At 39.0% G+C, this 26,990-nt stretch overlaps 1 protein-coding gene across 2 annotated transcripts in view; it reads right to left on the bottom strand.

The window, feature by feature from the left end:
• Positions 1–26,990, bottom strand: part of SHQ1 (SHQ1, H/ACA ribonucleoprotein assembly factor) — a 98,960-nt gene that overhangs the window by 34,623 nt on the left and 37,347 nt on the right. For both annotated transcript variants that reach the window (XM_036878011.2, XM_036878012.2), the window contains one exon: positions 13,501–13,621. In XM_036878011.2, coding sequence (XP_036733906.2) covers positions 13,501–13,621 — 121 coding nt within the window. The remainder of the gene's footprint in view (positions 1–13,500; positions 13,622–26,990) is intronic.

Here is a 26,990-nt window from a genome sequence, read left to right as displayed (position 1 = left end):
CCAAGCCCCGAGGGGAGAGACCATCTTATCCAGGCAGGTGATCCTTGAAAAAGTACAATCAACTGAAACATGTTAACCTTGTCCTGGACAAATGATGACAAGATCTGTGTAGCTTTCATTTAAAAACCAAACCAAACACGTTCTCATACAAATACAAAGCACAACTGGGTCTTTCTGATAAAAAGGTAAAATAAACTCAGTATTTACCTTGTAAACATTTTAGATTTGAAATTTCCATCTGATACCATGGATTATCAAAAAGCTTTTAAAACATTAGGTATGTATAATGCAGTTGTGTTCAGAACACAAGCTTCACAACTTGAGTTTTGAAAGCTTAGTTTTTATAATTAATCCGATATTTAATAAAATGGAGATCCTTTGCCAATAGTTTTATTCAGAAGGCTTCACCTTACATAGCTTAAGTGAAATCCTTTTAACTCTTGTGTCCATTAAAACAAGTTTATAGGGCATATGTTGACAACTATGATTTGAAACATCATGTTGAAAATGAAGTCGATTTCTTCCCATAAGAACTAAACCCTTATTTTCCTGAAGCATTAGGATACTCTACGATAGAATAAAATCTATTTCGCTGGCAACTTTACTTGGAATGGCACAAGGGAATTTAATACTGGATGTGAGAAGGTGCTTTATTCTTTGCTCAAAGAAAGTATCTTTGGGTTCTAGCAGGGTATCAAAAGTGACACCCCCAAAAAACAACGCTGGGCCTGTATGTGGCCTGAGGTTACAGGGCAAGAAAGAGTTTGGAGAAAATAAGATTATCAGAACAGACATCACTTTTCACATTTCGCTCTGTCACTTAAAACACACCACATAGTTATAAACCTGTGATGTAACATGATCTTTCATCCATCATAAGACTAACAACAGTTCAACCAAACAAAAGCAAATATGATCTTAAGGGGATATTAAGAGATACATTCTGATACTAAGAGGTATATTCCATTGCTCAGTGTTTTGTTGTAAAACCAAGATCACAGGCAGTGTAGATGTCTAATGGTAAGGTATCTTTCTGCTTTGTAATTTTACATAAGTGATAAAATAGTAAGCCTAAACAATGAGAGAAACTCCACATTTGTAAATAATGTTAAATTACTCCTTGATTTATATGCTGAGTTCATATCTGAGAAATCTCAAACAAGCACTGATGGGTTATCTAACATGTTTATTTCGTTTCATTCGGAGCATGAGGGCTTTCTTTTTTCATTCATTGACTTAGTCGGGCCTTGAGTGCAGATCACCATGCTTTTTGGTTTATTCAGTTTTGTAATATTGTTAACACTTGAAAAAAATTAGAACAAACCATTTGTATCACCCTTGTTAATTGCCTAAAATGCATATCTGGAGGAAAAAAATACATGTTCACTGTAAACAAATAAAAAAGTTAAGCATGAAATAGAAAAGGGATCCATGAATCCACAAACCAGAGATAATTTTTTATCAACATAAATATGCTACCATCTAGGATTTTTGTTCTATGAATATACATGTTTCAATGTGATTGTGCCATCTCAGCATTCTACAGCTTTATATATGCTGCTTTTTCCTCTTGGTTTTCCAGTTATGCTTTTTCATGACAGTCAAGTATTGCTAACCCTCTAGATGAGAGGGCTCCTTGACACAGAAATCTTGACCTTGAGTTTATCCCCAGGACTAAGTACGAAGCTGGCCACACATCAGGTGCTCAAAAAATTTTGGATTCAATCAGACTCTAAACTTATCTACAACAAATGAACCACAAAGAACAGAAATATGTCATTATAAATAATCATAGTTAATAATTAAATAATCATTATAAATAATAAGCTATTAATATTTATAAACAATGATAAATATTTCCGATAAATGCAGTTTGAGCTAAGAAACTCAGTGTTCATAGGTAACTCCCTATGGGAAACAGGATTAAATTGAAAGGCTATACATGATATCCTTCAGTGCCATCACACATCACTCAATCTGTCTCCTGCTCAAATGCATAATCTGGAAATGATGACCTGGGGAACACCTGGGAACTGATGGCTGGAGTATCTTCTGCCGTCTCAACGAGCTCACACTCTGTCTCTAGACACGGGGACAGCACGTGGGTGCAGATCCTGGGATGGTCAATGCTTGAGGCTGACTCCCTGGGGCAATCCCGACCCCGCACTCTGGGTCAATACTGCTCAACCATAAGTAGGTGGCACGCAGGGGATCCAAACACCCACACGCTACCTCTGTCTCTTACATACTTCCAACCTATTTTGACTTTCTCATACTTAAGTAAATAAACTTACATGATTCCTCTGTCATTTACCTGCATACACAACACCTGTGTAGGTAAGTGCATGTATATCCTTGTTTTGTGATAAGGTATAAAGGTAGGACACACACTGAAGTTTCTAGGAGAGACAGGTTTAGCACTGTGTCAGGAGAAAGTAAAACTGCTTCTTCTCATTGAAGCTTTTTACTGAATTCCAAAGAAAATTTTCAGTTCAAAGTGCATTTACTGAGAGTCATTAATAAGCATCAGGCATTGGCTGACTGCCAGGATACCAAGTTGAATAAGCCCTTTGCCCTTTCGGACATTCACAGTCCAGAGATCCCTCTGGGACCTTGTTCCTTGGACCAGTAATTAACAGTGAAATCATAAAATCATTCCTCCTAGAATCATCCATCTTGGGGTTAAACCTATTATCATGCCACATTCCCAAATGATTGTCTATTTCAAACTTCATTCTTTTTCTCTCAAAATGATAGTTGGCTTTTTGTTCTTTAATGTTTTAAATGAACACATAAGAATCCCAAAAGCAAAGACTAACTAAGGCCAAGCTGTCTGTGCCCAGGACTATGTGCCGCATCCTGATGAGGGCCCTGCATTCAGGAGTCAGGCTTCTTTCCCTTCCCCGGGCAAACAGAACAGATAGCTGAGGCTGGGAGTGAACTTTTACATCTGGCATAAAATCTCAAGCTCTAACAGTTGAGTTTCTACATCTTCAACTCAGTTTAAGCAACAGGCAAGGACTGACTAGAGGCCCTGATCTCTGGCTCCAGTTTCCTAGGCGACACAAATGCTGCCCCTGCCATAACTCAGGCTCTGAGAATAAATATATGTGATGTTCTCTGGAAATAAGAAAGACTGTTCCTCCAAACTTCTCAACAACTACCCCATGACTAAAAAATGTTTAGAACCCACAGAACATGATTTTTGTCATCAACCCATAAATTAAATATTTGTGAAAATTTCTTTCTTAAAAAATAAACAGATAGGGCTGCTATAGTCTTCTTGCACTCAAAAAAGATTGTTTTATATCCTCCATGGGATAAATGCACCTCACTTTGGAGACCACTGCAATAAAAGATCTGGAAAGTGAATGTATAAACTGATGGCACAATTTTATACTATAAAATTCTCCAGGAAAAGGAGGTAGGACAAACATAAAATAAAAATAGGAAACACAGTCTGCTTTATGAAAGTACTAATTCATCATTTTAAATTTAACAAAAGCACAGAGCTTCTATGAGGAAAAGACACTCCAGTAACAGGTAACATTTTCTTTCATTTAAACCTCCCAAAAGGCCAAAGTGAAAACATCTAAAAACAAATCAGAAAGTTGCTGATATCCATCCATTTAAAATCCAATCTGTGAAATTCTTCCAACATTCTGTTAATAGCTGTATTATTTTTAAAATAAAAACTATTGCCTGGAAAGCTGTTTAAATTAAGAATATAGCAAGTGAATAATCAATGATGAAATTATCTAAAATAAATATCATATATCACTTAAACGCTGGACCCATACCAAACGGAGGCCCTTTCCTAACATCTCCGTCCCTGCCCCAGGAGCAACAATGTACTCTCTTGCTCAATTTACTATTTTCTCAGCTTCTATTTATTCAGAAAAGTAGAGCAGGAAATGGGACAAGTCAAATGATCACAATCAATCTCATCACCTTCATGACATGCTGTGAATGTAATTAATCCTCTATTTATTTAGAGGACTTCACACCCCTAACATTAAGGCAGCAACTCCCTGCTGACTGCAGTTGAGATAATTATGTTATAACAAGGATTGGGTTTCAATCATACTCGGCAGAAGAAAAAGGAAATTGTACTTGAAGTTGTCAGTTTTTTAAAAAAGCTTTCTTGTGACTCCATTCAAAGGACGCTCTTGACAAAGCTCTCCTTAAACAGGGCACTTTCGAAGTCTGATAACCACACATTCGCCACATTAATCAATGTAAGCCTCTTCTCTGAATGAGATGTGAAGACAATCCAAGCACTGTGAAAATTCTATGTGAAGAAGAATCCTGGTTTACAAAATCAATCCCCACCTGAACTCACTTGATCCTGCAGGTCTCCTCTGACAAGGCTCCTTCAAAGACCTCTGATGGCTGAAAATACCCAGGACAGAGGGGAAGGAAAACACCAATTTGCTCACGTGGTAGCTAATTAGACCCTGCAAAAGGCCGTGGCTCCAGGAAGGCAAAGCCAAGGATTTGAGATGTCTGGAGCCCAGCACCTGGGACCAAAACAAGTGAGGACAGAGACAAAACCGAACACAGCCACCCAGCCACAGCTCCAAAATGGGCCTGACACATGCTGGTTTCCGTGTAACCGTAAGTGCAGCGTGCTTTCCAGTAAGGCAGCTGCCTTTTCACGTCTGAACTTCTTTACCTTTTTTACAAGAACCCCTATTCACGCTTTCTCCTTTAACCTATAGCTCCTTAAGAAAATTGTTATGAAAATATAAATGCTTGCTCACTCTATTTTTACAAACCTTCCTCTATTTTTTATTAATACATCATAATCGTGATGCCCACAGTACATGTATAAGTAAAAAGGATAAATCGGTGATGCTGCCAAATTTCTAAAAAATCTCAAATATGCCAAACCATAATTTTCAAGGTCTGGATTCATGATGACAGAATGTTTGTACATATTAAGCCCTTTAGGTATCTTAATATCTAAATAATATTTCACTACCTCTCAATAGCACTTAAGCACTTGGATAAGCAAAAATGCCCAAGAAACTGAGCATTACTGATTTGATTTCCAGTTTTTAGTAAAAACAAAACAAAACATGGTATCCTGGAATAGGAAAAGGACATTAGATTATAAAGTAGGGAAACCTAAATAAGTTATGGAGTTTAGTTAATAATACTGTATTAATAATGGTTCACTTAATTGTGACAAATATACCATACCAACATAAGATGTTAAATAACAGGAAACTGAGGGTGGAATACCTGGGGATTCTATCCTGTCTTCACAATTTCTCTACAAATCTGAAATTATTCTAAAATAAGTTTACCTTAAAAAAAGTACGATCAAAGTTACAAAAAAGAAAATATAATAAGCAAAAAGAACAACAAAAAAACCCCCCCACAAAACCTTAACATTCAGATATGTAATTCTTTTGCTAGTTTTCTCAATACACAGGGAACATTCATAGCTTTACAAAGGGCTATTTTAGTCTGAAATGTGTAGGAACACTCATAATCCTATGATTTATTGGCACATTTCTTGTAAGGAAAGTCTAATGAAGAGTAACCATCCCAGTGAGCCCTCCTGAGCTCCTGGTGATAAGGTAAAGGACCATTAAATAAATCCCTTCTATATGAAGCCACACTGAAGGGATCCACGTGAATGAATATTGGCATGTACTAATCTTTTCTTATGGAGATAAAACCCACTCCCATCCAGGATGAATTTGTGGATTTAATTAAAAATAAACAGTAAAACTAAAGAGCAACTTGACATGCCAGAAGAAGCACCTTACCAAGAATGATTTCAATTCAACGGAGGTTTAACTTGCTTGAAATTATGCACAACTGTTTCTTGAAATTTCTATAGGCTATTCATTAGCAGCTTATGTAACGCTGAACGTTTTAGCAGTTGTCAGAGAAGTAACTTCCCCTGGAAAAGTAAAACCACCTAGAGTGGCTGATGAACTTTTGGTATGCCTAATGTAACAGACCCCTAAAATCACCTTTAATACTCTGTATTTGCATTATGAATAGGTGATGGTGAGCTGTCAGGCTTCTCCTTCAGCTATGGCTCAGAATAGTGTCCTAGATTACAGCAGTGTCTGCATGCCCCACATGTACCCTTCTTTGAGAAATGCAACTCACTAGTGACAAAGTAGCCCTGGAGGCATGTGTGTACAACTTCAGCCTCCAAAGAAAGCTCCCGTTTTTATGATAAAAGTCTGAGGGGGTTTCTCTTAGGTAACCAACTGATTCCCAAGTCAAGAACACTGACACAGTCTTCAGCACCTAGAACGGAGAAAAAAAGGATTTCCGATTTGGCCCTGTTACTAAAACATCACGACCCTCGCTTACTGTAAACTCTCTTACTCAGTAATTCAGGGTTACTCCAAGGCAAGATAAAACCGTGATCCAAATGCAAAAAAGCCTCACATCCGTTCTGCCCTCCCAACACAACACAGCTACAACCAGGAAATCTGTTCACCATGTTGCTTACACGTTTCACTTGTCTGCTCCTCTGCATGATGTTAGTGTCCCAGCCTGGAACGCATGCACTCCTGATAATTCTTATATTCATATGGGCAACAGTGCTAGGCAACCAGATACCATTTTTTATGTTTTGCTATTAATTCATATCCCCTCTTTGTCCCATACATCTTTTCCAGTTGTGATCCAAATGTTCCTGACTGTTTCTTTCTGGATATTCCTTAGAGACTTCAAATTGACATTTCTAAAACTGAACTCCTCACCTTCCCTCCCTCTCTCTTCTTTTCCAATCTACACCCTCTCTAATACTAGTTAATTTCAGCAAATGCACCTCCAAAGGTCCAGGTCACCGGCCAAATCACAATCTCGATCTCATCTTTGATTCTTCCCCTCCTCACACTCCCCTAGCATCCTGCCAATCACTAAATCCTGTCTCGTCTACCTCTCAAGTGGGACCACCTGTCTCCTTCCCCACTCTCACTACCCTGGCTCAGGCTAGACTGCCTTTTGCCTGGATCACCTGCCTCCTAACTCGCCTTTCAGTCTTCAGTCTGAACTCTGCCCAAGTCCAATTCCTTCCCCACGATGTGACCTGATGGCTCTTCCAGAATCTAAATGCTACCACGTTGCCCCCCCAGACACTCCATAGCTTAAACTCTTCAGCTGCCCCACACTCTCCCAGGACGATGTCCAAACAGCTTTAAGTAGCCCAAGCTCTCCATGAACTCTTGGGCCTCATCTCTTCCCTCCCATTCCTGAAGTGTGATCCATCCATCCTGAGCTTTGAGCTCTTCTGTCCCTACTGTCTGCAATACTCTTCACCCCTGCATCCCCACCTGCAGCTGATCAACTCTTCCTGATCATTCAGCATGCAGCTTCAACTCTCCTTCCAGAAGCTAATTTCTATACCCCAAGACTAGACACAGGGCCTCCTTAGGGCTTCCACACCCCTACTGTCCCATCACTGCAGCCACCAGCAGGCTTCAGCACGGTATTTCCCTTATATCTGTATCCCCACTTGAAGAGACCAGTTTAACATGGTGTATCTCCTGTTCACCAGAATATCTCTATCACCTAACTCAGTACCTGGCACATAGTAAGGCTCAATAATCAGTGGTTGAAAAGTAAGTAATTCCACTTTCACGTTCAGTGCTGATATTTTATCTCTCTGCGTGAGTTACCCTCACTCCCGTGGCTCCTGGCAAATAAACCAGAAATGAGAGCCAAAAGAGAGCTATGCTCTTCTCAGGAGCATAACCCTGTCTGCTACCCAGGCATGTACACAGATGAAACAATGATGAGGGCCTAAGTTCTCCAAAATGTTAAGATTTGAGTGCTGAAATGGCTTATGTTCATTCACAGTTTGAGGAAACCAAGGCCTACGATTTATTAAATGAGATGTAACTATTCAGCAATGGAGCTGTTTCCACTACAAACTTTCCACATTAGCATCCAAAGTCACAGAATAAGATTTCACTAAGTGAAAAAGCAGTGAAAAAAATAACTGCACTAAATGTATTGATCAAAGTAAACTCAGTTCAATGTAAAAATGTTCAACACTGCAAAGACGTATTTTTTTCTTTTTCCCCCACAACTACCTATCTTAAAAAACTAGAGAGAAAAAGTGTGACTTAAAGCCTTTATGACAAGCTCAGACCCATACTGAAAATAGCCAGGAATTTGATTTTAATTTCATTAAAAAAAAAAATTCACATAGCAAAAACAAAATAATACTCTACTTGATCCCTTCTCATTTTAAAATACACCATGCATTAAAACCATACAGTATCAAATTATCTTCAGTAGGCATATGTTTCTTTAATAATGAATAACAAATTATTTTTTTAAAATACTGTGATATGGTTATTGTTATAAAGGAAAATGATTTATAGGGTACTATCCTAAGTATAAAACAAGTTAGAAAATGATATGTGCAATATTATTTCCATTGGCTTAAAAAATCACTGGAAAATGAGATGAAATATTAAAATACTAATACTAGCTGCATTAGATGAAGAGATCAAGTGATTTGCTAAAAATCTTATGGCCAATGAGAGGCACAGCAGTTCATGATTTCCCATCCCAGCTTATGTAACAGGGTATAACTTTCAGAGGGTTAGAACTACCCCTGCTACTGATGGGTGCCACCAGCCCACTGGTAAAGAGGTCAGGGGAGGGGCAAAATCTTACGACTATAATTTTTAGCTGAAATCTTCAATTAAAGTAACAGCTGCTTTTATTTTTTTTAATACACAATGGGAAATGCTCCTTCAACCTAATTAAACAGAAATTTACTGTGCTCATGAGAGTTGGGATGGACCCAGAGAGGTGCTCGTTCACATGGACTTTAAAATTTTAGACAGGGAAAGAGATAGGTACTTAAATTACTACAATATGAGGCAGGCAATACAAAATGATCTCTAAGCCAAGTGTTATGGGAACATCCAAGAGGAAGATAAAGGAATTCTTTGTTTCTCTTCCTTTTCTTTTGTTTTGTTTTTTCCCCACATACCATGGGTAAACACAACAGGTTGTCTATCCCCCAAAAATATAAAATCTAGATGCAGAAGACCTGAGACTATTAAACCTAACCCTTATAAGATATATGACTGCAAGCAAATCACCCCCACATGCTGCCACTCAGGGAACATTTGCTGCAATGGCCACCACCCCCAGCACTTCCTGTAAAGCTTCCTATGAAGAATGGCAGGGAGCATTCCTTTTCAGAAAAATAATCTGCAGGGTCTGTCACTCAGAATGAGAATAGAAGAGCTTCAGTTTTTGAGAGCTACAAATATGCTCTACTGAGACAAAGATATCACAAGAAAAAGTAGTTACATAGTATACAGCAAAACTCACCATAACTGTTGCCCGATCTGTGTTAATTAATATTTGAAAGGCTTTGCTACCCAGTATTCCAACCGGTTTTTGCCAAAGTAAACTGTCTGTAAAAACAGACTGCTATTCTTTGCGCTAGTCAAAATTCAGCACTTGTCTTGTATTTCAAATGAAAGTACAGCCTTTATTATTATAATCAGAAGCATCAAATAGAGAAGGAAAATATAGAACTATTTTACAACATAAAAATGAGGTGCTAGAATATAATGCGCAGTCACAATATAGGTAGGTCACAGGGAAGGCAGTACAGCATGGAGAAGACAAGTAATGACTCTATAGCATCTTACTATGCTGATTGACAGCAACTGCAATGGGGTCGGGGGGGACTTGATAATATGGGTGAATGTTGAAACCACAATGTAGTTTATGTGAAACCTTCTTAAGATTGTATATCAGAAGACAACATAGGCAAACATCTCCTGAATATAAGCATGAGCAACTTCTTCCTGAACTCATCTCCTCGAGCAAGGAAAACAAAAGCAAAAATGAACTCATGGGACTACATCAAACTAAAAAGTTTCTGTACAGCAAAGGACACCATCAACAGAACAAAAAGGCATCCTACAGAATGGGAGAATATATTTGTAAATGACATATCCGACAAGGGGTAAACATCCAAAATATATAAAGAACTTACATGCCTCAACCCAAAAAGCAAATAAACCAATTAAAAAATGGGCAGAGGATATGAAGAGACAGTTCTCCAAAGAAGAAATTCAGATGGCCAACACACACATGAAAAGATGCTTCTCATCACTAATCATCAGGGAAATGCAAATTAAAACCACAATGAGATATCACCTCACACCAGTAAGGATGGCCAGCATAGAAAAGACTAAGAACAACAAATGCTGGTGAGGATGAGGAGAAAGGGGAACCTCCTACACTGCTGGTGGAAATGTAAGCTAGTTCAACCATTGTGGAAAGCAATATGGAGGTTCCTCAAAAAAACTAAAAATAGAAATACCATTTGACCCGGGAATCCCACTCCTTGGAATTTACCCAAAGAATAAAACTTCTCAGATTCAAAAAGACATATGCAACCCTATGTTTACCACAGCACTTTTTACAATAGCCAAGATATGGAAGCAACCTAAGTGTCCATCAGTAGCTGAATGGATAAAGAAGATGTGGTACATATATACAATGGAATACTATTCGGCCGTAAGAAAGAAACAAATTCTACAATTTGCAACAACATGGATGGAGCTGGAGGACATTATGCTCAGTGAAATAAGACAGGTGGAGAAAGACAAATGCCAAATGATTTTTCTCATTTGTGGAGTATAAGAACAAAGGAAAACTGAAGGAACAAAATGGCAGCAGACTCAGAGACTCCAAGAATGAACTAGTGGTTACCAAAGGGGAGGGGTGTGGGAGGGAGGGTGGGGAGGGAGGGAGAAGGGGACTGAGGGGTATTATGTTCAGTACACATGGTGTGGGGGATCACGGGGAGAACAGTGTAGCACAGAGAAGGGACACAGTGGATCTGTGGCAACTTGCTGCACTGATGGACAGTGACTGCATTGGGGTATGGGGGGGACTTGATAATATGGGTGAATGTAGTAACCACATTGTTTTTTCATGTGAAACCTTCATAAGAGGGTATATCAATCATACCTTAATAAAAAAATTTTTTAAAAAAGATTGTATATCAGTGATACTTTAATAAAACAACAAAAACAAAAACCGAGGTGCTAGATTTCACTGGTGAACCATATGAAAGAGAGAAACCAGAAGGTAAAGGGGAAGGAAGAAATTAGTCATGAAATCATGGACATTTGCTATAGTATAGTTTATTCAGAGCCAGGAAAGTTCACAATAAAGACAATACCGGAAAGCTCAATTATGTTGCATTTGAAAAGTTAAGTTTGAAAATTGGAAAAATTAATAAAAATTAGGTGAATGAACAAATGTCTTATTTCAAGGGGACAAAAAAATTACTGGGGTAGACTAGAGTTAAAATTTCACACACAAGTGACAACAATATGCTTTATTTAGGAAAAGGAAAGTTATGTACAAATTGGTAAGGTTGGAACATTTTTTCCCAAAATAATTTGAAGAGTTCCTGCTCATTTTTTCTCTCTCCTGTCTCACTTCCCAATACATTAGCACTTTTTAAAAAAAATTACTATTACCACAGCAATTATTAGGAACCTAAGACTTTCATTTCATTTCCTGCAACTTAAGACCAAGGGAAAAAGAATTTTTAAGCCCAAGGAAGTCTGGTAATCTGCACACCAATTTGAGGACATCCACCCTTCTACTCTAATGAAATATGATCTCTCTTATTAATAATAAGGTATGATAAGGTATGCCACAAAGAGAGATAGGAGGAACTCGTCAAAATGGGATCCCAGCACAAGCCTCAGTGCTCATTACATGTTTAAAACATCCTCACCTGAACGAGGAAAAGAAAAATCTAAACCCACATGGATAAAACTAGTTCAATGTAATTTTATTATGAAAACAACAGGAAACGGCAACAGGGTATGCGATAAGCTTAATTAGCAGGAGGATCAAATGAAGTGCTGACATGCCATTATGACCTCAGGGGTGAAAGATGCAATTTTCCATCTGGTGAAATCGAGATTTCCAACACAAATGCTGGCACCACCTGCTGTCTGCGATCAGGCATTATCTCCTGCAGTCTCTCTAAGCATTTTCCATGTAACAGGTACAGTGAGTTTCTGTGTTTTTTTTTTATTTCACTCTGTAATATAATTGCTTCTCCATGAACAGAAATCAGAAATAAATTCTATATCATGGCTCCCTCAAAATAGGCATGAGAGCCATACTAAAGCATTCATTTACCAATCACAGTAATGATAAAAATTTCATGTTTTTTTTTGTTTGGAAACAAATATTTTGTTTCCAAGTCACAAATGATATTTTGCCATCATTTTCTACAGCACTTAAGAATCATTCCAGTCAAGAGCTTTCTTTGTATGTTCTCAATTAATAGTCTTTTACTAATGAAGTAGATAATTTGGGCATGTCTCATAAGAACCAGGTCTACAGAAGAACCCCCTTGCAAAATAACCTCAGAAAAAGAGTCACTGCATTTTTTTGTGTGTAAAATTTTTGAGTGATTTTAGTTTAATTTAGTTGTTTGATGCTTTTGTTTTCTTAAAATAACTTGATTTTCTTATTTTTATTACACAAGTAATAGAGCACTTATAGCAAAAAAAAAATCACAAAGTACAATTAACTAAAACAGACTAAATCATCCATAATCCCCAAACCTAGAGATAAACACTGATACATTTTACACATTAATTATACATTTCTACATCCTCAAATTTACAATGTTTTAAGACGCATTTTCTTAGTCTGGTATATTTTTTGATTTCTCAGTCTATGTCAGAAATACACATTTTCAACATTGATGGCTACATGGTATTTATGTATGTGAACACAATACAATTCTGTGAGATGCTTGATAGCCAGAGTCACTGCATTTTTTAACTTACTATGGTTCCTTGAGTGAGACAGTGCTAAACAATTATTAAAAAATTTTACAGGTCAAGTACAAGAAGCCTATTTGTGAGTTATCAGGCTCTGAGGTACCTATGTTCCCAAGAATCATGTTACTAGGTTCTGAAGGTTGTATTTTACAGCGTGAATAATGGGTTCTGTACGCCAGAGGTTTAGCCAATGAATGCATAGCTCTTGTGTGATTAGAACATGATCACTGATCTCGTTGTGATTAGCTTTCTGTCCTATGATGTTTACCCATGGGCCTGCGTGCATGTGCACACACACTCCCACCCCACAGTAAGGTAACTAGAGACACACGTTTGGTACCCAGTCTTGAGGATTCATGTTGATGTTGGACAGTCAATAGCATAGCAATGAATACTCGTAACTGTCTATTTAAACACCCATTTTTCTGGGCTATATCAATTTTTTCTACTAAAATTAACTTTCCGTCACCTGCACCTCCTCCGTAAGCAAATTCACCAAGCTCCCCAGGTGCTCCAGCGACTTCAAGTGTTTGGTAGCTATGGCGGGAGGGGTCTCTTTTATTACAACTTATCCCCCAGGTTATTTCGCCTCCTTCCACCTGGATAAGTATGTGTTCCAGAAATGGGAGCGTGTAAAATTCATAAGTAACTCAAAACTTACTTGGCTTTCTGAATCCACACACAGTAGTCTGAGATGTAGAGGTCGTTTAGGATGTAAGCTGGGTCGTTTTCCCGAAAAATTTTGTGAATATCCAGTAGACACTTTAAAACTGCACTTTTACCTGAAGGAAATTTGAAAAATAATAATAAATCATCCTTAAAAAAAAAACATCTGATTTTTTAAACTGAGAAATTCAAATACTGAAAGGTAGTATATTTACAGCAGTTCAGTCTTAACCATTCTTTTATAGAACATTTTAAATATTTTTTGTGAGAAATCCTACTAGTACTATAAGGCCCAAACCTGTTTCTTTCCTTAAGAATTATGAATAATCCTTATCCCCTATTTTTATAGCTGATTGTTACCATAAAAACACTATGAATCACAACTAGGGTAACATTAAATGAAAGAGACTGAAGCTTTTCTAACTAAAAGAATACTTAAATGCATCACAATTTTAATGAAATAATGCTCTTTTAATTCAAGCTCTCAAAATGCCATGGGAAATTGTATTTTAGCTTTTCAACTTATTTATTTCTTACGGCAACACTTTTTGTCAAGGAATATTCTAGGACTAACTTACATTTTTTCACCTGAAAGAATAGAAGAAAACTCAAACTAAAAACTAAAATATCATAGCACTCATTCAGAAATAAGCAAACAAAATCACTTGGAGAAAAAGCCTGGTTGTTAAAGGAACCTAACTTTAATCCCAACCAAAGCCTACAAAAGGAACCTTTCACAACTCAACCACCACCTCCTAGGTGTTCCAAACTTCGTGACAGTCCCTGAAATTTAATAACTAGAAGGCAAAATTCCTAAATCTACAGTAGCACCAATTCCTTTGATCAGTAAAACACAGCATTTTCAGTTAGACTGTTTCATTTGTATCTTGACAGTCTTGAAACATGAAAATACTACATACTGACTCAGGAAGATACTGGGTATTTTTTCATCAACATTTCCTGCTTGACTCTGAGATATGATAAAACAATCAGGAGCTAGATAATGACACCTCAAGATGCCAAAAGTGCTGCCACTAAATTTTCAACACAACAGTAGAAAAGGAAGCTTCAGAAGAGCAGGGATTTCTGTTTTATTTGGTGATTGATTAATCACCAATATTACTCCTCAATAGCTAGAACAGAACTTGCAGCAGGTTTCCAATTTCAGTATTTTAAGAATGAATGAATGGCACACTAACCGCCCGCTATAAACCCATTCAATATCTTTCACCCATAGCCTCACACGCCAAGTTCTGAGGACTGCTCCTTGGAAATGCCCCTTGTAGCTGCTCCTTCCCCACCACCTCCTGTACACCTATCTTCCCTCAGATTCCCATCATTTCACGGATGGTAAGATTCTTCCTCATCCCTCAGATTCCAGGCTCTCTCCTACCCTGACACGTGTCTTATGCATTGCTTTCTCCCAGTCCCCTCCCTGCACACGTTTTCAAGGCTTTATGGACTTGTCCATGTCCTTTGCTCAGCTGCTTCTCCACAACTGGAGTGCCCTTTCTTCACTCCACCTACCTGCATCTTAATCTGCCTTCAGGGAGTAGCCCAAGTCTTCATCCCCAGGAAGCCTGGCCTGCCTCCTAGTCATCAGAGCTCTTTACAGAACCCTAAAAAGGGAAGTGGAAAGGGAACTCAGCTGACCTTCCCTATAACCTCACCTGCTCAGTTCACAGCAGCAGAATCTGAGGCTCAAGGTCGGTTAAGATATTCTCAGTGCCACTGAGGTGAAGGCCCAGGATTCAAACTGATCTTTCTGGGGGCAGAGGCCAGCCGCTGTGCTGTGCTACCCGTATGTTCTCAGCCCATTCAGTCTGGAGCACAACATCTTTATTATTCCAGAGTTAAGTAGTTAGTAAGTTCAAAGCAAGGGCCATGCCATTTTCAAAAACTGTTAACTATTTATGTGGCTTCCTCATATGCAGGTGAGAAGAATGCCAATAAAAGCCCCTCTGCTTGACTGGTTAAGAGAATTAAATACTTAGAAGGCCTAAAATTATATTTGGTTAAGTCTAAGTCAAGGTGGTTAAGATGGTGGCCTATCAGAGCAGCTCAGGTTAACTGTATCAAGTGTTTAATGTGGATCCTTCACTGCAGGTTTATTTTAATTACAAACTACGTAATGTTCATGGCACAGTTTGATGACAGGAGGAGAAAGTACAATCAAAACTCACAGAAGTGATGGAACCAAGTTGGCCACGATATTCAAGCAGAAAAACACCATGTGATAACTAACTGAACTGTAAGAAGTTCTTGGCACTTTCAACTACCACACAGAAGAAAATGTCAGGGCAAGGGTACATCAATTTCTCACTTCTTCTCTTTTTTGGAGGGTCGGGGGGTGGGGTCCAGGGAGAAGGAGTTTAGTTTTATAACTACCAACTTAAAGTTTTAAAAGTCTACCATAAAAAAAAAAAAGTCTACCATAGGTCTTCACCAAAAAAACCAACTATTCATTTGAAACTGTGTAAGTTCCTCTATGGTGTGATGCCCCAAAACACAGCCTCTCAAAATCATGCACCTTACTAATACAAACAGGTTAACAAAAAATGCAAGGTTTGGAGTAGCACCTCATGGCAAATTATTCAGGGAGTTATACAAGGGGAGCTATGCCAGCCTGAAATGCTGGAATGGCATGAAAAGGAGGAAGGTGGTCCTTACAGTGGGGTGGACTCAGGGAACAACAGGGACAGATCATCTGACTGCAGCAGGCAGTTCTAGTAGGGAAATGAAGGGGGGGAGTGAGTAGGTGAGTTTGGTAGAAGTCAGGCTGTGACAAGGACGAGGGGACGAACGTGACCAGTCAGGGCTGAGGTAAGAAGTTCTGAACAATGTGGAGGCAGCAGGGATAAGAGACCCTCCTCCAGAGATTTGTAAGGGTATGAAATCAGGGTCACACATTTAACAAGAACCCACAGCAAGTGTTACCAAATGAAACTAGATAGCGTCATTTAGCAGGTATGTCTAGAGGGGCTGCCCGCTTGCCACAGGCAAAGTGAAATTAGTTATCATAAAAGAGAAGTAAAAAACAATCAATTTTTTTAATTTAAAGAGAAACTATGTTAAGTTTGCATTTTTTGAGCCCTATTTTCTTTTTTAAAAATGCATGGAAAAAAGCCCTTAAACATCTATATACCCAAATGATACTAATAGTATTTGTCTTGACATTCATTGACTGAGTATGTGAGTACCTGATGTGTGCCGGGCATTGTTGTTAATGTGGGATTACAGGTGTTTATTCTTCTTTGCACCTTCCCCTATTTTCACACTTCTCCACAGTCAACATTACTTAACAAGAAGTTAGACATACTTAACCACATAGCCAACTCCTGAAATACTGACAAAGAATGTTTAACATTTTAAATTCATAAATTTCCTTTAAATTGTATTTCTGAACAATTGAGAAGCAATATTTAGATCAGGTAATTTTAGAAAATCACATGCAAGGCAGTCTCGAAAGCTACGCACTCTTCAAAAGCTGTGTTTTCACTGTAAGTCTTACGCGAGCTATTTTCACAGTATGCTATGTGACAACCGAAGGGAAAAGTAGGCTACTGGCAGCTGACAATCTAGAACAAAAGTACATTAAAACCATCCTCCCTTCCAACAATGTGTCCTGTTACCCAAAGGTCATACTTGAGTTCTTTTGTTCCCACTAAATCGCGGTAGATGATTACAGCCACATAGCCAAGAGAGTCGGCTTTTTTTTTTTTTCAAGTCTCTTTTGTACTGACCGCTCCTTCTCTCAGGGTGTCAACCATTATCTAACAACCACCAGAAAAGAGAAAAACTGGCCCTCGTCCAGGCTCCCACATGGCCAGTGGCCAGAAGCCTCTGGGGACTCAAGGACCAAGCTCCTGTGGGGCTTTCTCCAGCCATGGATTCGTGGCACATCACATGGGCATAAAAACCTGCTCAAGAGAAAAGTTATTTCTGCTCCAAGCCACTGAGTAAAGTGACCATTTTCAGCGGGTTCACTGATTGCACAAATAACCACGGTTTGTTCTGTGCAGCAATGCGCGAACAGGCCTCTCCAGGATGTGAGACCTCCGGAGGGAGGGGCTCCCTATGACCAACCTGGCCTTCACTTAAGCCAGCCCAATCCATGGAAGAAAGGCTTGATTCCAGAATCTCCTTCCTGTTTACTCTTGAGGACAGTTTACCACTGGGATGCTGGTTTTATAAATGACAAGTGCCATGAAGGCTTTACCTGAGGGAAAATGACTGTCTACTGCCAACCCAGAGAAAGAGAATGACAACATAAAGAAAATATGGGTGACAATCCCAGGCAGGTGGGCAATGAATTTCACATGCTCTCTGGCCGCTCACTCTGAAGCCAAAGGGAATCTCAGAGCAGAGTGCTTTTTCCTGTTCTGGGCAAATGTGGTATCTCGGGTTAATACATCTGAAAATGGAGACAAGATTGAGCTGTTCTACATTAGAATCCACTGGCTATTTGAAATGATCCTCTTAGCAGACCAGGTTTGGCAATAATCCCTCACTGACAGACCAGCCCATGGTTGGAGGCACTTAAGAAATGGCTCCCATCGCTAGATTATCAGAGTAGTGGATGTTTTTACTGGCTAAACATTGGCATAAGAAAAATAATATAAACTGCTAACTCTATACAGGAAGAGCTAAGTTTCTCTTCAACTACTAATACATTATAACTGCTATGTGACTGGGGTTTTCTGGGTATGTAGTTCTGCCTTTAAAGTATGAACTACATAAAACTCAAAAAAAGTAGAGGAAGAAGTGATTATTTAGAATACCTGAAGGAAAATAACGAATTTATCCCAAGGCTGCTTTTTGCCTTTTCTGCTTTAACAACCCCTGCACTGTGTGGTCTCTATTTGTAAAATCACCTCAAAATAAAAGCCAACATGTCTATCTTCTTCAAGTGTGTAAGTTAGTAGATCTGACTAGAATCCCAGGATTTTGGTTAAGACCACATCATTGGGAGATATAACGTACAAACTATTTTTAACATTTTCCAGTGACCATAAAAAGAGACGACAGAAGAACTGAATCAAATGAATCACAAGAGAATCAAAGAGTGGTAATTTGCGTCCACACTAGGCCCTATTAGGAAGTAGCATGAAGTCAAGTCCCTAACAATGAACACACACATACACTCAATTTAGCTTTATAAATGCTTCTCAATCCAATCCATTGTTTTTTATCTCAAATTCTATGGATGGCCATTTAAACTCTTCTACTTCTGAGCTGTAATAAGAAACATACACTTGAAGAAATAAGAGTTACTCTGTTGAGCACAAATTTACAGCCCTATATCAATTTTTTAAATATGCTTTGTTACTAAAATTACATGTATTATCTTAGAGCCAGAAACGAAATCAACACAAACCAAACATATGCTTTGTAGATGTTCCCTTTGTCTGGAATACCTAAACCCCAATCTGACCCTAATTCACCATGGAGTCTCTACTTGGGCATTATTTCCTCTAGGAACCAGGTTTCAGCACCCCCTGGGCTGGTTTTGGTTCCTTCATAATACCCGGCACATGCCTCTATTGTGGGTTAGAAGCTACCCACCTGCTCTGTACCAACTACTCTCCACATATCATTAGCCCTAACAGTTAGGTGCTTGCTCACTTCATAAATGAGAAACCTGAGGCTGGAGGGCATGAAGGAGTTGGCCAAGATCACAGCAAAGCAGCAACAGCAGGATTTGAGAAGAACTGCAGATACCTCCCAACAGTAAGTGCATGTCAGTGTTTATCACCTTGCGCAGCCAACTCCTTGACGGGAAAGGGCGTGGCTTGTCATCTTTCTTTGCTGGTCTACAACAATACCTAGCAAACTGCTCAATAAAAGCTGGTTGTTAATGTGTTCTGGAGGACACAGACTCTAAGTTTAGAAAGACCTGTTCTAACTGCTTGGTAGCATGTTGAGTATAACACCTCGATGACCTGTAGATTTCCGTCATTGTGTCATGACAAATGTGGGCTAGACAGATGGTTTGTGTCTTCCTTTATCGATTGCCTGGCAATAGAAGAATGTAGCTGTGCCAACTTTCTTACATCACTACACCATCAGAAGTTCAAATAATGAATTTATCTCAAGGCTGCATTTGGCCTTTTTTGCTTTAACAACCCCTGCAAGGTTTGCTGGTTTGGAAGGGCAGCCTTGACATCAACTCTACCATTCACTTCAAGTCACCTGTCAAAGGGGTGGTGGTTTGAGTTTAGAAATATATAGACCAATAAAATCAGAATTACATAATGGCAGAATGACTAATTTCAATTTCTTCCAACAGTTAAGAGTGAGACATACAAGTCAAGGTAGAACATGAAAGAAAAACAAACCCACATCTATACACTAAATACAAAGGCAGAAAGACATAAGCTGAAGATACATGGAAAAAAGCCCTTGAAACTGCTGCAATCTAAACATGAATTGTTTTTTTTTTTTTTACAATCCGTAATCATCTAAAACTTCTTAATTCTGTGGGTGAAATTTGATTTCAACTGTCCTACCTTGTGACTGCACCATGTAGCTCAATGCCCGGTAGCTAATTTTAAATACATTATTTTTGTTGTTTTAATTAAGACTGTTAAGTTTCATTTTACCAATTAATATTATTTAATATTCAGAGTTCTGGCTCATTCTTTGGAATGACTTTAGTTTCAAATTGGGAAATTGTGCATAAAGTCAGAAAGGCGAAACACAGGAAGAAACAACTGGATTCCCCAAATGGCTCATCCAGGGAAAGAACAAACCCGGTGGGACCAGACTTAGGAGTCCCTTTTTGGTCTGAAATACTGATGAGTATGTCAAGGCAGAAGGACCCAAACTCATTTAAAACCCTCTCTGGATCCCAGTGAGAGGATCTGCTTATTGCTGAATTATCTGCACACTGGTAGAACTGAGATATGCTTCTTTACATTTTAATCAATGTGTGGCAAATATAATGCAGTAAAAATGATTAGGTATCTATACCGACATGCAAGTTTCATGCATATTAAAAGGTTACATGAGAATTTTGATTATGAAATTAAGAACTTGGAATTCTGGTCACAAATTCTAAAAGGCTAAGGGAAGATCATTAAAAAGCTACACAGAAATAACCCTGTACAGTCCTCAGCTCTTTTCTCTACCAAGTGAAGGTGATAACCATTGTAACTCCCACTGTGAAACGGCTGTGTAGCCCAGAATTTACTTGCTCTTGGGGTCATTTCTTAGCTGTTCAGTACTTAATCTGAATGTTTCTCCATGTGTAAACTGAGAGGGGAAAGCTTTCAGAACTGCTGTAGGAATGAAATGAGATAGGAACATGTGAACACTTTACAGATGACAAGGGGAGGAGGACAATAGGTCATACGGGATCAAGGGCCCTGGGACACCCTCTACTTGCTCCCCCTCAACCACCTGTGAAACATCTGCCCTGTAATCCTTCCTGCTCCACACCGGTGCTGACACTCCAGTTCATAGCCTGTTACCTGCCCCCAACCTTCTTGGCTTCAGATAAGAGCAGTGGTCTCCCCTCTTCTCTGTGCCACTCATCTCAGCCCCTCTGATGACTATCCTCGATGTTACTGACATGTGAATCTGACTTCCTGACTCACTTGCCAGTAGTCGCTCTCTGAATAAAACCATTTCAAGCCACTGCAGGCTCTCTACAATCCTGTCTCAACACACTGTTCCCACCTTTTTCCCAAAACTCCTCTTCACATTCAAGCCTCCAGACAACCTAGAGTTTTTTTCATGGACAAAGGACTCTATTTTCCTCTCCCTGGTTTTCTCTACCTTCTATTTTCTCAGGGAATAGCTTCCTCCACTCGAATTCCTACACGTTGTCTGAGTAATAAGTACCATTCCAGCCCACTCACCAGGCCTGTGCTGTTTGCTTCTTCCTTGTCAAGGCCCTTCCCTCGCCCCTACTCAAAAGCACCCAACTGGTGGCAGTGAGCATGACCCTGGAATCCTGTGACTCATCCCTTCCACCCTGAACGAGGCCCTGGCTCACAAGAGTAACAACATGAAATAAATGGAAAGAGAAGTGAAGGATCTGCGCTTCTCTTTTTTGTTAAGGTTTCTGATCATAACTATTTAGAGAATGCAAGACATCCCCTACCTCCTTCCCCCATCTACTCTTCAAAATATCAGGGTTGAAACTCAGTTTCGAGCTGGGACTGAGGGAAGAAACCTGGTATAAAGCCCTCACTGCAGCGGGAAACTGGCAGACCCAAGAGGGTGTGAGAAAGACAGGCTGGCACGTAGCTTGCTTTAGAGTCGAAATCAAAAACTCAAGGCCCACACAGGCTGATTTGGGCTCTCAGATATGCCGTGGCTCTCATTGTATTAAAATCTTTACTTCATTGTTCATGTTCAACCTTTCAATATTTTTATATTAAAGATCATTGCTTTCTGCTTCCTTTTAAGACCCCCAAACTGGCAATACCACACAGACACACGGCAATAGCAGCTACAAATTGGGCATGTATATCTCCAGTTCACATAGGCCTCATTACTCCTGATTTTCTTAATCCCTGCCTACCTCATTCATTCACCTGCTTGGCCAAGAAGGTATCTCAGTTTGCCTTTCCTAACACTGAGGGACCTACTCTGGGACGGAAGGCAGCTGAAGACTTTGGCTCACCCCAAAAGGGCCCCCCTCCAACCTTGTCTATATACCTATAAAAAACGTAGGCATACTTTTTCTTAAAGAGCCAGAAAGTAAGTATTTTGGCTTTGCAGGCCACATGATCAGCTGCAACTAGTTGGCTCTGCCCTTATATAGCAAAAGCAGCCAGAAACAGTGTGGCAGGGAGTGAGAGCATGACTGCAGTCTAATAAAGCTTTATTTCTGGGCACTAAAATTTCAATTTCATACAATTTGTATGTGTCATGAAATACTATTTTGATTTTCTTCCCCAAAATTTCAAGATGTAAAAAGCATTTTTACCTGACAGGCCATATGGGACAGATTTGGGTGGCAGTTATTATTTTAAAGGACTTTCTTCTTTGTGTCTTATAAATACTTCTATTTCTTACCTTCCCTTTTATCTTCTCATTCCTGTGAATAATAAACTCCTTAGGAGCAAACACCAAGTCATATATATCCTTATAACCCTTGGCTGATTCTGTTCTAATGTCCTGCATACAGAAGGGGTGTGATTTATGTCTGTTGAATAAATTTCTGCTGCTTGCTATTTTTCAGTATTAATTCCTATTTAAAGGAGCTCTAAATTGTGAAACTGTAATTTTTTGATATTTTCCAGATAAAATATAAAATATTATCCAATTTATTCACCTAGGTCTCAGTATTACAATGTAACAGGACCTCAATTGATTAGGGTCAAATAAAAATGTTTTCTTTTCGTGCTCCCAAATCTGCCTTAAACTTTCTGCCTTTATCAATTCTTTCTTAAAGGAGGTAGACTTAACGTTACTTCCTTAAAAATCCAAATCAGTAAAAACAACCTCAAAACCAATTTTAGAATTATTAAAGGAGACACAAACTATACCAATTTTTAAGCCATAAGTTAAACCACATAACTGATCTGGTTTACTACATTGCTCAGCTCAAAAACTGAAGAAATCAACAAAACTTACCTTAAATAAATAGTGTAGGGAATACAGTGTAGGTTGAAATTGGATCTATATAAGCATGTATTTAAGAGGTCAGCTGTTTTGAGCTCTTACCCACCAGTAAGCATTACTATGTAGCTCAAACTTGCAAAGAAAATAACACTTAGAAATATTTTAAGTGATTTTTTTTTTGTAGCAGAATAACCATGAACTTCTAACCATCTTTGGCAATTAAAAGGCAACTTGTTATTTGTAAACTATTCAGGAAATGCTGCCCCCTACACAGTATGTTAAAGGAACAAAGAATGTTCTATTTAAATATAACCCAACAGGAGCAATTTTTTAAAATTTTAGTGATTAATAATATGTATTGACTAACAGTGTTATGAGAGGAAAAATGGATTCTATGGAGATGACTGGAATTTGATTTTCCTCCCATTGATGTTTACGCTCATGTACAATATCCTTTTATACAAAAGTGTATGTATCAACCCACAAATGTTCCAAGGCTAAATAATGTAGCTAAATAGAAGAATGTGCCAATTTAAGTGACTGGGAACATAGATTTGGGCTCTGAGGAAGTGAGGGAAGTAGAAGGAATTTGCTTGGTCCTGGCAGAGTCCAGAGAGAGCGAGACGAAGGGCTGGCTCAGTGCTCACTCCCACTCCGTGCGAGGGCCCCTCCTTTCTGAGATTAGCTGGTGTGCAAGTGGTCAGCAAAAACAAGGTACCAACAGTACTTCACCAGAGGATTTGAATTCTGTGCTGTTTGGGCTTCCTGAAAGCACTATGATTGTTCCATTCTTGGAAACTTTTTAATTGCAATGGGGAATTGACTGGGACATAAAAAGCTCAAGAACAATGTAGAATGAGGAAGAAAAGAGAAAAGTGAGAATTCTTACCTCCTGAGTGGGGAGAAGGGAATTAGGTGATAATATTGAAGAAGTAATCAATTCTGATGACCAGTTAACTCAAATAGGAGGCAACAATTAAGTAGTTTTAAGGCTGCAGGGCAAATCATAGGTATATCAGACAGCGTATCAGCTCCAAATTTTCACTGATGAAACTACGCTGTTCTATGAACTGCCCACTGCTCTTCACTTACAATAATGTCCCTCCATCCTTCAACGTCTAAATACTACCTATTTTTCAAATCTCAATTCAAATTTCACATCCTAAATGAAGCTCTCTCTGAACCCTGGTAAAATATCACCTCTTCCTTTCTTGAACTACTTGGTCTGCATTTCATGTAAGGTACTTACCTCTGTCTACTGTTTTGATAAACATCTCAGCCCCACTACTAGCACACATGCTCCCAAATACAGGACATGAGTCTAATTCATCTTCCTGCAAAATGGGTAAAGTTCCTTATACTTACAGGGTACTTTGCACATAATAAGTAGTGTTTTCATAGGCATTAACAAAATACCTGTTGAATGAATAAGTTAATAGATGAATTCACCAACCAAGTATCAAGTGCTTTAGAGTGAGAGGAAATTGCAGTAAATGCTGAGAATCAGAAGTCAAATAGGCAGAGGATCTCCTCTGTAGGTCAGTTTATAAATGACTTAAAGGTAAGTCAGTTTCCCTGGCTTTTATATTTTCACTCACTGTGTATCTCCTTGGAGTTACTCATCATGAATGCAATTTTTTTTAACCTGGTAGTTGTGTAATTCTCTGCCCCCTACTAGAATTTTAATCTCCCCAAAGCACAAATCACAGCCCTCCTGTTCACGACTGTACCTCCAAATCCAGCTCAGCACCTTGTCTTAAATGCTCAACAATCACTGATGAGTAACTCTCAAGATCATTTCACATAATGTCCTTAAGGTGTACAGATGAAAAGGTTCAACAAGTCTTTAAAATGTCTGTAACTGGGAACTCATAAAAATTAAACATAGATAAATGTCACCATGGAAAAATGCTTTTTTAATCTTTCAGTTTTCAAATTTGGGGTAATCTTTACAATTCAATAAAAAGAAGCATTTGCTAAACTGACTGTGGACAGATCGAATTTAAATGCTAAAAACAAATTCCTCTTCAAGGTTGTATCAGAATTCAGAGCTCACACAATACACCTGCCATACCTCAATTTCTTTAACATTTTTCTTCACAATCAGCCCCGAGCCCTGTGCTATGACTCTTCTTTCCTTTCACAATGATTGTGTCACTAGATCTATCTACAGAAGGTTAGTAAAGCAGTCATTTCTGCAAAATTGACTGAGCCCAGAAATGACTGATGTGTAAGGGCCATTAATTCTATGAAATAAAACCAGCTTTCAGTTGGTAACAATAACTAATCTTCTGATGGCTGTTTCTTGGACTATTGCCTGCCATATAGCTACTGGTCATAAGACCTCAAATGCTTATAGGAAGATAGGTTTCTATTAGCTTTAAAGACAAACCAGAACTTTAGGAGACTGATTTTATTAGCTGCCACCAATTTTTTATATAACTGCCTGAACAAAACTAACAATGTTTTCCACAAAATAGTAAATAAATTTAAATTTGAAACACTGAAGTATAGTGGTTGACAGCCCAGATTTAAAATACAAAAGAAAACCTCATCATAAAGGAAATCAGACAAATGGAGAGTGACCTCTGTGTACTCAGCCAGGACTGACTCGATGCCAACCCTGCTTCATCTGCACCCTGCCCACTTTCCCCAAGCGCAGTCTGCATTATTTTGAAGTAAATCCCAAGCTTCATATAATTTCACTTTTAACTATATGACACTTCAGGGACACAGACGCTGACTGAGTCAGCTCCCCCAGTGCCTGGCTGTGTGACGGTGGACAAGTAACTGAAGTTCTCTATCTGCAAAATGGGAATAATAAATGCTACTTCTCAGCATTACAGTATGGATGGAAGGGAGATGAGGCAGCTAAGGAGCGGAGCACCTAACACGGGCACCCAGAGGGTACCTGAAATGGTCACCGGGCTTACTGTTACTGTAAGAGCATATTAGACTATGACTCTTTCTGACTCATTTCCAATGAGGCTCACAAAGCAAACAACAGCCACCAAGTTTTCTCATGTTTTTAGAAGAGATGCTAAATGCTCTCTATGCTAAGCTTGTAGAGAAATTAAGAATTAAAAAAAAAAAACCTGATTGTTTATTACTCCTTAGCCTAATATTTACCTCTCGGAGTTTAAGAATAAAGAGGTCCAGAAAAAACTCTCTGAATAAAGTTGTTGTGGGGCTGTGGGGTTTCCACCATCCTTCACAAGGGAGAGGAGAAAGTACTTTCCTATCTCCTAAACCAAGAGAGAGGGTTTTGGGTGGGTGGGGGGGTGGAGCGGCTAAAGAATATAACCTACTTGCCTTGGAAACGGTGGGTGTCAAGCCTGGTATCTGCTCACACCTGATAAAAGGAGCAGGATGGAGCCGGGTGTGGCGGCTGAGCGGAGGGCCTCAGAGCAGGAGGTGGAAGCCAGCACCTCCTGCAACAGCCGAGGGGCCCCTATCCTAAAGGCTGGCTTCCCAACTTCAGGCAGGCTTGAGCAGGGGAAGGCAAGATTTATTTTTTTCATCAAGTTCAAAAGGAAAATTTTTAAGACTGAAAAAAAGACCCCTTTTATAATCTAAGTGGCAGAAAAAGTTACAGGATATTTATCATGTGTGTGTGTGTGTGTGAGAGAGAGAGAGAGAGAGAGAAATGATATTTATAGGATGGATCTTCAATCCAGAAACAATAAAAGAAACAGAGGAATGAGCTCAAAGGGGGAACTGAGCGAAAAATGAAGTTGTTGCATCCCTTTCACCCCATGATGCTCAGCCTCTTCAATATAACAGCTACACGATACGTTCAACAGCTGAGCCAGAGTATAAAAGAGCGAGGAATGCCTTTATAAAGATTAATGAACTATAGACAGTCCACATAGTAAACTGTACAAACAGTGTATAATCAAATACTAAACT

Source organism: Manis pentadactyla, chromosome 1 (assembly GCF_030020395.1).
Source record: "Manis pentadactyla isolate mManPen7 chromosome 1, mManPen7.hap1, whole genome shotgun sequence".
Classification (NCBI taxonomy): domain Eukaryota; kingdom Metazoa; phylum Chordata; class Mammalia; order Pholidota; family Manidae; genus Manis; species Manis pentadactyla.
This window is presented reverse-complemented; position numbering and strand designations above follow the sequence as displayed.